Raw genomic sequence first — 17921 nt, forward strand, 5'->3', positions numbered from 1 at the left:
AACCACCTCTCAAGGACGCCTGTTCCAGTGTTTGACCACCCTCTTGGTAAAGAAATGCTTCCTAATGTCCAGTCTAAACCTCCCCTGGTGCAGCTTTGAAACATTCCCACACATCCTATCACTGGATACCAGGGAGAAGAGCTCAGCCCCTCCCTCTGCACCTCCCCTCCTCAAGAAGCTGCAGAGAGCAATGAGGTTGCCCCTCAGCCTTTTCTCCAAACTAGACAAACACAAAGTCCTTAGCTGCTCCTCATAGGACATTCCTTCCAGCCCCTTTCACCAGCTTTGTTGCCCTCCTCTGGATGCATTCAAGGACCTTAACATCCTTTTTTAAATTGTGGGGCCCAGAACTGCACACAGTACTCGAGGTGAGGCCACGACAATACTGAATACAGCAGGATTATCACCTCTCTTGACCAGCTGGTTATACTGTGTTTGATGCAACCCAGGATGCAGTTTGCCCTCTTGACTGCCAGGGCACACTGCTGACTCATATTGACCCTGCTGTTAACCAGCAACCCCAGATCCTTTTCTGCAGGGCTGTTCTCCAGCCACTCCTCTCCCAATTTATACCTGTGCCCAGCATTACTAGCCGAGGCGAACAGCTCCGGTGCCGGCACGATCCACAGCAGAGCACTCCAGCGAGATGCACAAGGGGATTTCCTGAACCAGAGACATCTCAGGGAGAGCCGCCAGGAGCCTGCAGCTTTCATGACAGGGGCTGAAGAGAACTGGGCGGGGCCAGGAGCAACGGTGGCCAAGCCTCCTGAACACGTATTAAAGAAGTCCCTAGGGAGCGTGGCAAACAGGGCGGGCAAACAGGGCGTGGCATGTCAGCAAGGGCATGGCACAGCAGTTCGTGAAGGAAGGGCGTTGAAGCTCTGTCGGCTTGACCACGGAGCAGTGGTATCCACTCAGCAGAAAGCTATGGCCTCTCTAAACTCTGCACCCGCCATGACTGATGCAGCTTTCCAGACAGAGCTCTGGTGAGAACACGCTGCCACCCAGGTGTCAAGCTGCAGGGAGTGCCCTACTCTTATGCCAGTATCGGACAGGAGTAGTGAACACACCTGTGGGAGGTGCACCCAGGTAGAGGCACTCCTCTGCTTAGTGACAGAGCTCTGGGAGGAGGTGAGTAGGTGGAGGAGTATCAGGGAGTGCGAGACAGAGCTAGACTACTGGAATCACACACTACCATCCCTGGGACAGGCCCAACAGGCAGACAGGACACATGACACGGAGGATTCCCTATTCTCTCTCCACCTGGCTGAACACAGTGACTTAAGGGATAGGGGGCAATAGCAACAAGTTCCTGCCTGGTGCAAGAGGCGTGTCTCCTCTGTGACTACCCCCCACCCTCCCACGTGTCCTTGCATAATAGGTATGAGGCTCTGAAAGAGGAACCAAACAATAATGAGGACAATGGTTCATCTAGCTTGGTGGTGTCACTGAGGTGAAGTCGGCCTAAGCCCTGCGTCAAAACAGCTTCCATAAAGAAAAAAAGATGGGTCATTGTCATAGAAGCCTCCTTTCTGAAGGGAACAGAAGGCCTGATATGCCGACCGGACCCACTTCTTAGGAAAGTCTGCTGCCTCTATGGGGCCCCAGTTAAAGATGTGACGAGAAAACTTCCTACCCTGGTATGGCCCTCAGATTATTATCCATTGCTTTTTCATGTAGGCAGTGATGAAGTTGCAACAAGAAGTCCAAGGGCAATCAAGAGAGACTTCAGGGCCTTGGGACGACTGGTTAAGGGATTAAGAGCACAAGTAGTGTTCTCTTCTATCCCTCCAGTTGCAGGGTGTGCGTCACCAGCACAATTTTGGGTGGTGTTTTTTTTTTTTTGATCACAGGTTGGTCTACATAACACCAGGCCTGCTGGCTGCAGATGGGGTACACCTGTCTCAAAGGGGGAAAAGGATCCTTGCGCAGGAGTTAGCAGGGCTCATTGAAAGAGCTTTAAACTAGTATTGAAGGGGGAGAGGGATAAAACCAACTTGCTAGAGATAAGCCTGGGGGTGGCAAACCAGTGTTTGAGGGACGGTGTGCTAGCGAGGTCCTTCGGTCTGCCATCTCAGTAGAGGTAGGGGATGGAGATCCACATGGCAGCAAAGACACAATGGTTATCCACAGAAGTGCCTGAGAACGGTCACGTAGGAATTAGGGCTTCTCCCTCCACAAAGGTGGCAGGATCAATAGCCCAGCTGAAGTGCATCTACACCAATGCACACAGCATGGGCAACAAACAGGAGGAGCTGGAAAGCCATTCTGCAGCTGGAAAACTATGACATAGTTGCCATCACGGAAACATGGTGGGATGACTCGCACAACTGGAGTGCTGCAATGGATGGCTACAAACTCTTCAGAAGGGATAGGCAAGGAAGGAGAGGCGGTGGGGTGGCCCTGTATGTTAGGGAGTGTTTTGATTGTCTAGAGCTTGACAATGGTGACAATAGGGTCTAGTGCTTATGGGTAAGAATCAGGGGGAAAGCCGAAAAGGCAGATATCATGGTGGGAGTCTGCTATAGACCACCCAACCAGGACAAAAAGGTAGATGAAATATTCTATAAGCAGCTGGGAGAAGTCTCGCGATCAGTAGCCCTTGTTCTCGTGGGGGACTTCAACTTACCGGATGTCTGCTGGAAATACAATACAGCAGAGAGGAAACAGTCTCAGAGGTTCCTGGAGTGTGTGGGAGATAATTTCCTGACACAGCTGGTGAGTGAGCCAACTAGGGAAGGTGCCCCACTGGACCTGTTGTTTGTGAACAGGGACGGACTTGCGGGTGATGTGATGGTTGGAGGCTGTCTTGGGCATAGCGATCATGAAACAATAGTGTTTTCAATTCTTGGAGAAATAAGGAAGGGGGTCAGCAGAACTGCTACCTTGGACTTCCGGAGGGCAGGCTTTGGCCTGTTTAGGAGCCTGGTTGACAGAGTCCCTTGGGAAGCAGTCCTGAAGGGCAAAGGGGTCCAGGAAGGCTGGACACTCTTCAAGAAGGAAATCCTAAAGGCGCAGGAGCGGGCCATCCCCATGTGCCGAAAGATGAGCCGGTGGGGAAGAAGTCCGGTCTGCCTGAACAGAGAGCTTTGGCTGGAACTCAGGAAAAAAAGGAGTTTATGACCTTTGGAAGAAGGGGCAGGTGACTCAGGAGGGATACAAGGGTGTCGTGAGGCTATGCAGGGAGAAAATTAGAAGGGCCAAAGCCCAACTAGAATTTAATCCGGCCACTGCCGTAAAAGACAATAAAAAATGTTTCTATAAATACATTAACAACAAAAGGAGGGCTAAGGAGAATCTCCATCCTTTATTGGATGTGGGGGGGAAACATAGTGACAAAGGATACTGCTGGGTCCTGCACTTGGGTCACAACAACCCCCATGCACCGCTACAGGCTTGGGGAAGAGTGGCTAGAAAGCTGCCTGATGGAAAAGGACCTGGGGGTGTTGATCAATGGCCAGCTGAATATGAGCCAACAGCATCCTGGCTTGTATCAGGAATAGTGTGGCCAGCAGGACAAGGGAAATGATCATCCCCCTGTACTCGGCACTGGTGAGGCCGCACCTCAAATACTATGTTCAGTTTTGGGCCCCTCACTACAAGAAAGACAGTGAGATGCTGGAACGAGACCAAAGGAGGGCAACGAATCTGGTGAAGGGTCTGGAGCACAAGTCTTATGAGGAACGGCTGAGGGAACTGGGGTTGTTTAGCCTGGAGAAAAGGAGGCTGAGGGGAGACCTCATTGTTCTCTACAACTACCTGAAAGGAGGTTGTAGTGAGGTGGTGCCAGTCTCTTACCAAGTAACAAGTGACAGAATGAGAGGAAACAGCCTGAAGTTGTGCCAGGGGAGGTTTAGATTGGATATTAGGAAAAATTTTAACATTGAAAGGGTTGTAGGGCGCTGGAACAGGCTCCCCAGGGAAGTGGTTGAGTCACTATCCCTGGAGATATTTAAAAGATGTGTAGATGTGGTGCTGAGGGACATGGTTTAGTGGTGGATTTGGCAGTGTTAGATTTAGAGTCGGACACAATGATCTTAAAAGTCTTTTCCAACCTAAATTATTCTGTGATTCTGTGGTTACTCCATCCCAGGTGCAGAATCCAGCATTTAGACTTTTTAAATTTCATCCCATTAATCATAGCCCAATGCTCCAATCTATCTAGATCCCTCTGCAAGGCATCTTGTCCCTCGAGTCAACAGTACCTCCCAGTTTAGTATCGTCAGCAAACTTGCTAATGGTGCATTCAATTCCTGCATCCAGATCATTGATAAATATATTGAACAGAACGTGTCCTAGAATTGAAACCTGAGGAACACTGTGCTGGTGAATGGTCGCCAGCCAGATGTAGCCCCATTCACTACAACCCTTTGGCCGGTTCTTAGAATAGAATCATAGAATGGTTTGGGTTGGAAGGGACCTTAAAGATCATCTAGTTCCAACCCCCCTGCCACAGGCAGGGACACCTTTCCTCTAGACCAGGTTGCTAAAAGCCTCATCCAACCTCTCTCTGCCCTGGTGAGGCCACATCTGGAATATTGTGTCCACTTCTGGGCCCCTCAGTTCAAGAAGGACAGGGAACTGCTAGAGAGAGTCCAGCGCAGAGCCACGAAGATGATTAAGGGAGTGGAACATCTCCCTTATGAGGAGAGGCTGAGGGAGCTGGGTCTCTTTAGCTTGGAGGAGAGGAGACTGAGGGGTGACCTCATTAATGTTTATAAATATGTAAAGGGCAAGTGTCATGAGGACGGAGCCAGGCTCTTCTCAGTGACATCCATTGACAGGACAAGGGGCAATGGGTGCAAGCTGGAACACAGGAGGTTCCACTTAAATATGAGGAAAAACTTCTTTACAGTGAGGGTAACTGAACACTGGAACAGGCTGCCCAGAGAGGTTGTGGAGTCTCCTTCTCTGGAGACATTCAAAACCCGCCTGGACGCGTTCCTGTGTGACATGATCTAGGTAATCCTGCTCCAGCAGGGAGATTGGACTAGGTGATCTTTCAAGGTCCCTTCCAATCCCTAACATTCTGTGATTCTGTGAACCTGGCCTTAAACACTGCCAGGGAGGGGGCAGCCACGACTACTCTGGGCAACCTGATCCAGTGTCTCACCACCCTCACAGTAAAGAATTTCTTCCTAATATCTAATCTAAATCTACCCTCTTTCAGTTTAAAACCGTGACCCCTCATCCTGTCACTACTTGCCCTTGTAAATAGACCCTCTCTCGCTTTCCTGTAGGCCCCCTTCAGATACTGGAAGGCCACTATGAGGTCTCCCTGGAGCCTTCTCTTCTCCACGCTGAAGAGCCCCAACTCTCTCAGCCTGTCTTCATAGGAGAGGTGCTCCAGCCCTCTGATCATCTTCGTGGCCCTCCTCTGGACTCGCTCCAACAGCTCCATGTCCTTCTTATGTTGGGGGCCCCAGAGCTGAACGCAGTGCTCCAGGTGGGGTCTCACGAGAGCGGAGTAAAGGGGCAGAATCTTCACCCAGCATGCTGCGTACCTGCTCATCCCACAGTTGGACAACTTGTCCAGAAGGATGCTGTGAGGGACAGTATCAAAAGCCTTACTAAAATCCAGAAAAAACACATCCACCTCCTTCCCTTCACCCACTAGGTGGGTGACCTTATCATAGAAGGATATCAAATTAGTTAAACAGGACTTTCCCTTTGTGAACCCATGTTGACTGTACCTGATGATTGCATTGTTCTTTAAATGCCTTTCAATAGCGCCCAGTATGATCTTCTCCATAATTTTTCCAGGAACTGAGGTTAGGCTAACAGGTCTGTAGTTTCCTGGGTCTTCCCTCACGCCCTTTTTGTAGACTGGAATAACATTGACTGGCTTCCAGTCAGCAGGGACCTCCCCAGACTCCCAAGACCTTTGGTAGATGATTGAGAGGGGTCCTGCCATAACATCCACTAGCTCCTTCAGTACTCTGGGATGAATCCCATCAGGCCCCATGGACTTGTGAACATTCAGCTGATACAGCTGGTCCCTTACAATGTCAGTACCCACAAATGGAAAGTCACTGTTCCCATACTCGTGGTCCTCCGACTCAGGGGACCAGACAGCCCAAGGTCTATCAGTATTATTAAAGACTGAGACAAAAAAGGCATCGAATGCCTCTGCTTTTTCTCCATCCCTATTAGTCAGATGACCATCTTCAACAAGTATCAGTCCAATGTTTTCTTTAGACCTCCTCTTGCTATTAACATACTTAAAAAAGCCCTTCTTGTCTGACACCACACTGGCCAGTTTCAACTCTGAGCTTTGGCCTTTCGTGTCTTCTCCCTGCATATATGAACCACGGCTCTGTAATCTTCCTGCGAAGCCTGACCTTGCTTCCAGAGATCATACAATTTCTTTTTCCTCCTGAGTTCCAAGAGGAGTTCCCTGTTCAGCCAAGTTGGGCTTCTGCCCCACTTGCTTGACTTTCAACATAATGGGATTGCCTGCTCCTGAGCTTTTAAAAGGTTCTTCAAAACTTACCAGCACTCCTGGACTCCTAAGCCCTCAAAAGCAGATCCCCAGGGTACTCTGCTAAGTAGCTCTCTAAATAGCTTAATTTGCTCTCTTGAAATCCAGGGTAGCAACTCTGCTGACCTTTTTTCCCTTTTTTGTAGTTATACAGACAGCTCCAGAAATGCTCAACCTCTCCTTACTGGAAAGTACCTATTTTTAAAACACAAGCATAACTTATGGGACCAAGAATGTGACTGTATTACTTTTATTTTATTTTGGGAGGATTTCTTTTTGCCAGCTAAAATAGCTGCATTCTTCAAGGGCAGGGCTTTGCCTAAGGACTCTGCATTTGTTGCATTATATTTACCTGAGGCCTGATGCAGCTGAGCTTAAGATAAGTTTTCTTTTTGTGCACATAATGCCTTCTATAATTTCAGGTTGTTCCTTCAGTCTTGCATACTTGTAAGGTTTCTACAATTTTATTAATTACTATATAAAAAGTAGAAATCTCTGCATAACAAATAAAGGTATGATTGTTATTGATCCATTAGGCACCAGCTATTCCTGCTGTTAAGAAAGCTTGCTCTGCAGGAGCTCATCTCAGTTCTTCAAAATTCTTCATACTTTAGAAAAAAAAAGTTTATCTCCTGGCACTCCTCCGTCCTGGATCTCCATTCTTCCCATGGAAATTTTCATAATGTTGTTAATTCTGTACAAATGGAAACAAAAGCTTAAATACAACTTTGGAAGTGCTCTATATTAAGACTATACTGTACAGGAACATCTTTTAACATGCCTCTGATATGCTAGCACAAAATGAGCTTTTTGATATATAAACTAATGTGGCATTCAAGTTTTCATCTCCATAACCTCAGTAATAGAAGCAAACTGCTTTCCTGTTAAATGTTTTCCATATGTTATAGTATTGTATATAACTTTATATGCGATCTAAAAGTTGGTTAAAAGGTAAAATGTTTTAAATAAGTTTCTCCAAAGCACTGAAAGTTAAAAATAACTACAAACCAGGATTTTTCTTCATAATTTTTAATACTTTTCACTTTTAAATACTGGTTTAAAATTTGTGATTGTAACATGGAAGAGCCAACTTCTTTTAATTTTTAAAAACTTATAATTAGGATCATAAAGCTATCATAGAACAAACAGTTTCACTCTACACACTCAAGGTACTCAAAACCATGATTCATGTTTTGAGTTTGTAGATGAACAGTGGCAATTCAAATACAGAGTTATCTTTACAGCTTGACAAAAATACAGGTGGACAATCTGATTAGTTTAAAGAGAATCTGCACAACTTCAGATAAGCTAGCTCAGCCCAATTAAGTAAAAGGTAATTTTTTTTTCCAAAGTGCATCACATTTTTCACAGATAAATTTGTCAAAATAAGATGTTCAGGTTCTCTGAGAGGATAACAATGACTATCTCTCATCCTCATTCCCAGTACAAGTTCTACCAAGTCATTTCCTTCAGATGTAGTTCAGCAACATCCAAATTCTCCAAATGGACACAGATTCAAAGAACGATATCTGATGGAGAAGATAGCTGTGTTCTCAGCCCTTCAAATTGGTTCAGCTTATAAATACAGCCATTCTAGAGTCATGGACTGCTTCTGCAAGGACCACAGCTGTATAAATACTACAGATCCATTAACAGAAAGAAGAGAACTCAGAGCGCACAGATATGTGGCAGTAACTGGAAAGAGGGGTGGGCTGAAGAGACAGGGAAATTTTATGAAACCATAAAAGGAAGATCTTTTCTGGAAGAAAAGACCTAATGGCTACTTGCACATGGACAATCTGAGAGGCCAACAGAGAGCTGCCTTTTTTCATTTGTTTTTAAAGAGGTCAATTAATACCTATTTCTCAATCTTGCAACTCCTTTCGTATTCTTTAAGAAGCCTCTTACAACTCTGGGCAGGGCTAGCTGTAGTGAAGTACCAGTGCCTTTATCTAAAAGTAAAATATTCTTTACAAATAGTATCTGTAGTTTAATTTTATTTACAGAATAAATTGCAAAAGTACATCACATTTAGTGCAAATGCAACTACTGAGATAAGATTTATATACTGCTTTGTAAACTTTCCATACCTTTGTAAAATAAAGCCATCCAATTAAATTAATAAACAGTTACTTGCCTGTGTTCAACAATTACAAGAAATGGCAAATAAGGAGTTAAACTCTTTACATTTTGGACATTTTTTTTTACATTCCCATCAGTGGCTATGGTGGAATGAACCATTGCTTGATTGATTGCAAAATGATGAAGGTACATTTAAGTGTTTTTTTTTTTTTTTTTAACATCACTATACAAAATGTTCACCAGTGATATAGTAAACATGTACAAATTCTCATCTTATTTGCCTTACTAGTATTAACATATAGGCACTTTTCTACATATTCAAATTAATGGAATAACTGTAATAAGGCATATTCCATGCACACCATTAGAAAAAGGCAAATAAAAAGGGAAGAGTTATGGAGTATGAAATCTGTGTGCATCGTGTTATGTATGATTTCATCTCTATAGAGAAGATGAACAGATAAAGTAGTTTTTTCAACACTCTGCAGATCATGTTTAATCATTCACCAAATCTTCATTAAGTTACTATCTTTTATTTATTTTCAGGCACATACCATACTATATCAAATAAGACTTTCAGCTTTCTTTTGGAAAAAAAAAATATATATCTCTCTCTGAAACTTTTTTCTTGAGATACATGTCAGTGAAACACCCAGCAGTCTCTGAAGAGTTTCCAACTACAGGACATGGATAAAAGACCTCAAAGTCAGTACCAGTCTGCCAAAGTCCTCTCTTAATGAGCATCTTGGGAATCAAAGGCAGGCAAATATCTGACATGTAAATTCTCACAGCAACTAGAGGGAACTTTCCAATAAGAACTACACATCCTTATAGCTCTGATGGGTTTTTGATCAAGAGGCAAGTATCAGTGCAACTCATTTTCTACATGAACCTCATAGCATGGCTTTATTAAGATGAGGAAAACATGTGCAGGATCTGAAAATAATGTACTCATCCTCATTCTAGGCTGGGAATGTTGTCCTATGTAGTCCAAATTACTGAAATAAATATCATAGTGTACCTTCTCACAGCTTCAGGAAAGCCCCAGATATCATGCAAGAAAGCAGTCCACATATACCATGGACAGATGACTTCTAGCTTTCAGGCAGTCTCTTGCCCTCTCATACAGAATCTTCCTAGAAATTTCTGGATCATGTTTAAGAACAAAAATTCTGTAGCACATATTATATAACTAAAAAATACAATAGAAATATAAAGATATCTGGAAAAAAGTAAAGCTTTTTACACTCTTACTCCTTCAGAGCCAAAGATCTTCATAAGAGTAAGACAATAGAAAAGGCAAAGTCATAAGGATATTGACAGCCCTCAATTATTAACTGACATTTTATGTAACAAGATGATTCATTATAGAAACAAGCAGCAATGAACTATGATTATACAAAGCAAAACAAAACAAAACCTGCCAATAAGTCACCTAGGCTTTACTGAACTCCCTCCCCCCCAAAATACCACATAGATTTTTGTGCATATAAAGCACATACAGTATGCTCCATGTGCATTTGTCTTTTGTGCTTTTTAGACGTACGCAAAAACTGCATGAGTATCTTAGGAATGTTGACAGTGAAATTCTGCAAGTTGTTTAAAATTAAAGCAGTAACCCACGTCGGTGATTCAAAGTTGTACACGTTCTTCCTCTTCTAAAGCAAGCAAATAAAATAGCCATATACACGCTATCAATACATCTATTTATAATTACACACTGATTCCGCAAGAAAATTTAGAAGAGCGCTAGTGTTAAATATTCAGCCTCATGGTGTCGCAACACTTCTTTACTTCAGTATACAAAGCCTAGAACTTTGGCCATAAAAAGACTGTAGGATCCTTCGTTCCAGCATGGAGTGCTCTATGCACGGTCACTTCAACATGGAATGCTCACTCAGTCTTGTTCTGATCACTGCAGGTAAGCAAAGACAAAATACAGTGATGAAAAGTTTGAACACTAATAGGAAAACAAGAACTTGTTAAACTCCTTAAATAGTATCAGAACTGCTATTATCACATTTGAACTGTTGGCTCATGACAGCCATGTTTTAAATGGTTCACCTACACTAGTTCTCTAACAATATACAATTAAAAATGTGAATCATTACAGGGCTACCTGTTACAGAAGGATCAAATTACTAAGACTTTTGAAGTCTAACATAATAAATAGAACCTAAAAATAGAGGTAGCCTATGTCATGCATAGAAAAGTGATAAAAACTCATTTTCAGATCATGCTCTAATAGTCAAGCTACCAAATGTTACTTTGCAGCTGGAATTCGGTGGTTTGACACTACAGTTATACATAATGAAGTATACGGTAAGAGTCTACACTAACAAAAATTAAGCAAAGCCTTACTTAGCAGAAAGGCTTACATCTGACAGATTCAGACATCCCCAAAAGTGATCGAGAAATTATTTTCTAATGTCACATCATCGTTTAAAGCATTAAAATAATTTTAGATTAGCCCAATGGTCTATACCATTAAAATACATCCATTAACTTCAGAAAGCATCTGTAAATCCCTTTTCTTTCTTAGGCTCATCAGAAAGACTAAAAATTTAAGTCATAGTCTTTTAAATACTCCAGTAATTGACACTGACTTGTCAGAAAAGTTCCATTAATAAAAATCCTAGATCTAAACTATTCTGTCAATATAAAAGAATACTCTGACCTTCATAATATTCTATCAGATATGCAATTATAACTAGAATTTAAGATATCAAAATCTCACAAAGCTCTAGAGAAACTTCAGTATGTATTTTCAGAACAAGTGTAAAATGCCTGTGATAGCTGAGAAAAAAAATACTTAATCCTTTTATACTTCTACATAAATTAAACACGCATGCAAAAACTTGCAAGACAAACTAGTAAAAGTCTACAAAAACTAATGCTTGATAACTTGTGCAGCCCTTATTTTTCATGCTAATAATACACACAAATTACATGAATGTTTTGAAAAGTATATTGCATACCTATATTAAAACTAAGCACTGAATTCATGCTAATTATAAGGCATTTCTAGATTGCATACTTCTGTTTGGCCTTAAATATTTACAACAGTGAATCAAGAATAAAAAAATGAATGTATACCTGCTAATACTAGAATAAAATAGGCTTTCCTGCTGTTTTCTCTTGCACGTATGATGTAAAACGCTTTAAGAATTTTGGATATTCTCGTTTTGCCACTGCCCGTAACACTGATGCTGGTGCCCATCCTCCTGGGTTCACTAGAAGTAGACAGGAAGCCAGACACTGAAATACAGCAAATCTGCTAAAAGCTAGAAAAGAAAATTTAAGTTTGTATTCCTGCAACTCTTTCTGAAGTAACAGGAAAGAATAATCAGCAGAATTTACTCCTTTACAGCTTGTATTGCAGCACTTTCTAGTCTTAATACTCTAATTCAGTCCAGTTCTATGATGTCACTATTTAGAAAACATTAAACATGATGTGCTGTCTTTGGGGAATGCCCAAATGAAATATGAAATTCTTTAAGTACTTCCAAGAAACAAAAAAAAAAAGAGAGACTCAAGTTACTTCTTATTTCAAAGAAAATAGAAGTCAGTCTTAACTTTTCAATAACTGCTGCATTTGCCTGCAGAATTGCTACATAGCCAATGTCTTACAAGTTATTTTTAAAGCACTTCAAACAAAATTTGAATTCATTCTAAAATATGCTTCAATTTACAGGTCAAGTACTTTGCTGAAAAAGTTGCCACTTCCCACATAATCACAGTTCAGAATTTGTCAATGAAAATGTATTTTTTAAATAATTGGGAAACTTCTAAACAGGAAACAAAGCAGCTTACCCCAGAGTTTAACATCATATAGTATTATCTGTACAGGATTTAATACAAGCTGCATCACTCCTATATGGCAAAGATTTACTGAACCCATTTTTCAGACTTTGATTCTTTAGTAAGCCATGTAATAGGTGGTCAAAAATAATAAGCAGGTGAGATACTCAAAGTGTTTTGTAGCTGCAGGAGAGAAGCTAATCACCAGTCCCTCGGTACTCGGCACTGGTGAGGCCGCACCTTGAACACTGTGTCCACTTCTGGGCCCCGCACTTCAAGAAAGATGTCGAGGTGTTGGAGGGTCTGACCTACGAGGAACGGCTGAGGGAGCTGGGGTTGTTTAGCCTGGAGAAGAGGAGGCTCAGAGGTGACCTTATTGCCGTCTACAACTACCTGAAGGGAGGTTGCAGTGAAGTGGGAGTCGGCCTCTTCTCCTGGGCAACTAGCGATAGGACAAGAGGACACAGCCTCAAGCTTCACCAGGGGAGGTTCAGGTTGGACATTAGGAAGAATTTCTTTTCAGAAAGGGTTATTAGACATTGGAATGGGCTGCCCAGGGAGGTGGTGGAGTCACCATCTCTGGATGCGTTTAAGAAAAGATTGGACATGGCACTTAGTGCCATGGTCTAGTTGATATGGTGGTGTCAGGGCAACGGTTGGACTCGATGATCCCTGAGGTCTCTTCCAACCTGGTTGATTCTGTGATTCTGTGATTCTGTAATAGGTATGTGGTTCCAATACTGTAATACACTGCTAAATACTGGGTACAGTAACAATACAGTTTGGCTTTGCCAACTTTGCAGTCAATACCAAAGATTCTATCAGTTAAAAAAAATTTAAAAATATGTAGACTAGATTATACAGCTTGCAAACATCCTCATACAAAATTTATTTGTCCCTTCTTAATACTGAGGGTAAGAACTGTATCTTTACTATCGGCAGCTTTTCAGCCTAACAAGATGAACTGGGGAAAAAAAATGACAGCAATACATGAATAAAAAACCAGGCCATTACTGAAACTAATAGCTTATGCCAAGTCATCCCAGTTGCAGACATTTCTTCTGCTCACCCCTCTCCACCCCAAGGTTCTATACTTAGGACTGAGCTACACATTACTTTCATTTATTCCTCCCAGAATGCCACACAACGAAAGATCCCATTAACTGATTGATGTAGCACATTAATTCGAGTCTTTTTGACCATGAAGACCACAAGTGTGATCCTATATATAAATTTAACAGAAAACTGCATCAACCTTTTTTTCCCCAGTATTCAGCTCCCCAGAATTAGCATATATCATGAATGTCCTACTGAAAAATTTTAGACTTACCATTAGCTACATATGTAATCTTGCATAGGATATTGTCCCTGCTTATTTCCTTCTTCCCCTCTGGTGGGCTTACTAACGTCTGACAAATCATAGCAATATTTATTTTGGCACGGACACAGCGATTGTTCAGCTGCCAAAAAAAAAAACAAAACACTACACTTGTAAGCTTCAAACAAAGTTTATTTCGGCATACTTGACTGCTAACATCTTAGTTTAGCATAAAGTCTAAGACACTCCAAAAGTTGTGTTTCAGGGAGTTTGCATTCTAGCTCTACATGGATGTAACATGAATGTGAATGAAATGAAAAGTACATGGTGAATAGGGAAAGGGTTAAACTGAAATGCCTGAATCTCAGGTTTCTGTTTGCTTAATACAGTGAATTATTTCAATTATTGTGACAAGTAAGGAAACATCTAAAGAATAATGCATCAGAATTTACAAATATCAGTAACTTTTCCCTTGTAAGCAGGCAATGGCATAGGAATCAGCACAGAAATACTCCAAAGAAAACAATCATTGCTACTATCTGACAGAACCAAGGCAGAACTGTGTAAGCTGGAGGTTTAACAGATTCCATATCTACAGTTATACAAGCCTATTCCCATGTCTGACAATACTGAAGGAGTTATTGTTTTGATTCCATACAAAGTAACCTCAATTCTTTAAAATGTTTTCACATCTCCAGAAATTTTGCTTCCATTTTTCTGTAACAACTTAGATCTGCCAACTGTTGTGATAAGGTAAGAAAGGTTTTGTCTCAGAATGCCTTAATCAGGTCATTGTATCATCTGGTTTAAACAAACTGTATTTTTGCATACCCCTCCCCCTTACACTAGTATTGCAAGACCATCACCACATAATGGTAAAATGGTATCTTAAAAGCAGAACTTGATAGAATGAAAATAACACTTACAGGAGCACTGTCATGTTCCACAGAGAAATTGCACACAATCCATGTTTCAGGATCATTTTCACTGAATGCTGGTATCTTTCTGATGGCAGACAAATACAGCACATCCCTTTGAGAAGCCGGCCACACCCTCTGCAGAGAAACACCTGAACATAAGCTTTTCCAGTTTTGCAAATTAAGTACTTACTATCCTTAGATAAAGGAAAAAAAACAAACAAGGCAAAACAGGTCAGTCATTTAAGTAAAAAAGTTTCTTCAAGTTAGTAATTTCATGCAGTTTTCAAAACTGAAACAGAACATAGGTGTTGTACAGATGTGTATCAGGTTATATGGCTACACTTCATTTAAAAAAAATTAAGGCAAAAGTTTAAGGCCTTTGAAAGGCAGGGAGCCAAGCTGCAATGACTTTTTCAATAGATAACCAGGAAGAGGCACTTCCTTCCTGTTCTCTCAACCTCAGGTTTACATTTTAGTTAATACTTGTAAGCTACAAACTGAACTAGTGGTTAAGTATAAATAGATGCATCTACAGTTATTTATGTCTCCATAAATATGGAGAGAGAGAAAAAGAGAGGAAGAAATATTTATAACAAATATTATTTCAAGAAGCTACTACTTTAGCAAGACAGATATGGTAAACTGGTATTATCCAAGAGAAAGTTTCAGAAGCAAAGTGTCTGATAAAATAAAACTATACAGAAGCCATTTTCCTGACACTCAACAGGGGAAAAAGTCTAGCTTTTACCACAACACTATACAGTTCACACAACTGCCTTGTTCAAAAATCGGAGTCTGCTGTTACAGTAGTTTTAAGGTAACCACATTACTAGTAAAATTGTAAAAAAAATAGATTGGTTTTAATATTTGAGTATACTAATACTTGGAATCATGCAAGATTAAAGATGAAATTTGTACGCTTCATTCCTGATTTTTTTGAATCTGTTAGGTTACAGTTATTGGGTTATAAGTCAAATTAACATTTTAGTAAAGCTACATCAGAACTGGTTGGGGTGAAAAACCATAATGACGTTAAAAGAACAAATGTTGTAGCAGCAATTATATCACCTCATAATGCAAATGCGTATGTCAACTAATCGTGGTCAACAATAGCTTGCATTATTGCAACAAAACATATGATACGGTGGTATGGGTTTCTTCCTTGTAGTCAGTGTCAATTTATTGCTTCAGTTTGCTTTAGATGACTCTTGCCTTTCTGGCAGTGATATACTTAGAGATTAAAAACAGTCCTCATTTGTTATTACAAACTCTATCAGACGCATACACAACCAATTATGCTAACAAGCTAAGTTTGAAAAATTGACAAAGTTGCAGTTTAATAGAGAACTTGTTCTGAACTGTTGTTTTGAACAGTATTTTAAGTCGTTAAGATGTTAAAGTATTTCAGAATAGATTAGAACACGTATGCCCCAGACTGTCTCACTAAGGTGCGTATACAGGTGAAGTGTTATTACCTTATGCATCTGGTAAATGATGATTGCATTATCAGCTAAATTTTCCACAACATGGAAATTTTCAATTGTTGCTAAAAGAGGGGAAAAAAAAAAAAAATCCATCGGTAAACAAGCACAGATATTAGGTCAATGTTATAAACAATATGCTTGCTGATAAACATGCAAAGCTTAAGAACTGATTCCTTACTTTCCCAGTCATTACGAACATCGACATTCCAGAAGTAGTGGCAAACTTCGTGCCCTGTTACCCCTTTAACAGCATGTGTTGCTTTCAAAGGATCTAAAACTATTCCATTCTCTTCCACCTCTCTTCTGTACACCTATGGCCAAATATGAAGAAAGAAATGCAGAACAGAAATTGTCAAAACTGTTCATGTTTTAATTGTTTAAAGTTTCAGCAGTTTTGATAAAAACTTACCTAGAAGACTAACACATGAATAATTTGCCATGTCAGTGTTCTCTGGTAACTACCAATGCAGACATTCTTACATGGCACTTCACATTAAAATACCAGTATTTTGAGAATCTCTACTCCAAAAATGATTAAGCTACCTTATTTATGCACAAGAATGCACACAAGCACAGTGGAGTAGCCAACAGCAACTTGCTACCATATACATTTTCATACATTTAATTTACACACCATTTTGATACCAAGTTTTAAGTAGAAGAAAATGAGAAAGGAATCTGAAAAGAGAAAGCTATTGCAAGAGTTGCATAAGATTTTGCATAAAGAAAGATATTAGAAGCTGCAGCTCTTGTGGACTCCAGTCCTAACTTAAACAATGCTATTCTCAGAGAGAAGTTTTAATAGCATAACTTGCTGAGTGACAGTATTCAAAGAGAAGAAAAATATCTGTCTTCACAGCATATCATCTTATATCAATCAAGCAAAAAAACAAATGCTTACCTTCATTTCTCCTTCTTCTACCACTAGCTGCCAATTGGCATCTCCTCCTACATCTTGCAAGGAATATGCCATATGGTTTTGTACCATCTCTTCTACCTTTAAAGGAAAAAATACACATTTTTAAACTGTTCCTTCCATCTTCTTGGGCAGGGGACTGTACAGTACTGGAAGCCACAAGTCAATACTTCAAATCATGTGCAGGAGCTGAACTTGGACAACAGAGCCTTCTATCACAGGTTAAGAACAAGCAGATACTTCTGGCCTTCAGAAACAAAAGCCAAAATCTTGATTCAACTTCCAACTTCATTCTTCATGGGTACTTCCGTATCCTTCCTTTGCACCTCTAAACTGTCAAAACTCACCATTTCTACCTAAGACCACCTTGGACTTCAGGAGAGCAGACTTTGACCTCCTCAGGGACCTGCTTGGGAGAGTACCATGGGATGAAGCCCTGGAGGGGAGAGGGGCCTAAGAAAGCTGGTTAGTATTTAAGGACCACATCCTCAAGGCTCAGGAGCAATGCATCCCAACAAAGAGGAAGGCAGGCAAAAATGCCAGGAGGCCTGCATGGATGAACAAGGAGCTCCTGGACAAACTCAGTCACAAGAAGGAAGCCTACAGAGTATGGAAGCAAGGGCAGGTAGCCTGGGAGGAATACAGAGAAATTGTCCGAGCAGCCAGGGACCAAGTTAGGAAAGCTAAAGCCCTGATAGAATTAAAGCTGGCCAGGGATGTCAAGGACAACAAGAAAAGCTTCTATAGGTATGTCAGCAATAAAAGGAAGACTAGGGAAAATGTGGGCCCTCTCCGGAAGGAAAAGGGAGACCTGGTTACCCAGGATACGGAGAAGGCTGAGGTACTCAATGACTTTTTTGCCTCAGTCTTCACCGGCAAGTGCTCAAGCCACACCACCCAAGTCGCAGAAGGCAAAGGC

General features: G+C 41.1%; 1 protein-coding gene across 4 annotated transcripts in view; it reads right to left on the reverse strand.

The window, feature by feature from the left end:
* Nucleotides 1-7542: 7542 nt before the first annotated feature.
* The window catches only part of LOC137675691 (ceramide transfer protein-like), a 134661-nt gene continuing 124282 nt past the window's right edge, over nucleotides 7543-17921 (reverse strand). For 3 of the 4 annotated variants that reach the window (XM_068421868.1, XM_068421867.1, XM_068421869.1), the window contains 7 exons: nucleotides 16988-17083; nucleotides 16265-16397; nucleotides 16078-16148; nucleotides 14609-14737; nucleotides 13695-13824; nucleotides 11660-11796; nucleotides 7543-10478 (listed from right to left, as the gene is read on the reverse strand). In XM_068421868.1, coding sequence (XP_068277969.1) covers nucleotides 11669-11796; nucleotides 13695-13824; nucleotides 14609-14737; nucleotides 16078-16148; nucleotides 16265-16397; nucleotides 16988-17083 — 687 coding nt within the window. In that variant the 3' untranslated portion in view covers nucleotides 7543-10478; nucleotides 11660-11668. Of the gene's footprint in view, nucleotides 10479-11659; nucleotides 11848-13694; nucleotides 13825-14608; nucleotides 14738-16077; nucleotides 16149-16264; nucleotides 16398-16987; nucleotides 17084-17921 lie in introns of all 4 variants that reach the window. The other variant, XM_068421866.1, reaches the window with a different exon arrangement.

Source organism: Nyctibius grandis, chromosome W (assembly GCF_013368605.1).
Source record: "Nyctibius grandis isolate bNycGra1 chromosome W, bNycGra1.pri, whole genome shotgun sequence".
Lineage (NCBI taxonomy): Eukaryota > Metazoa > Chordata > Aves > Nyctibiiformes > Nyctibiidae > Nyctibius > Nyctibius grandis.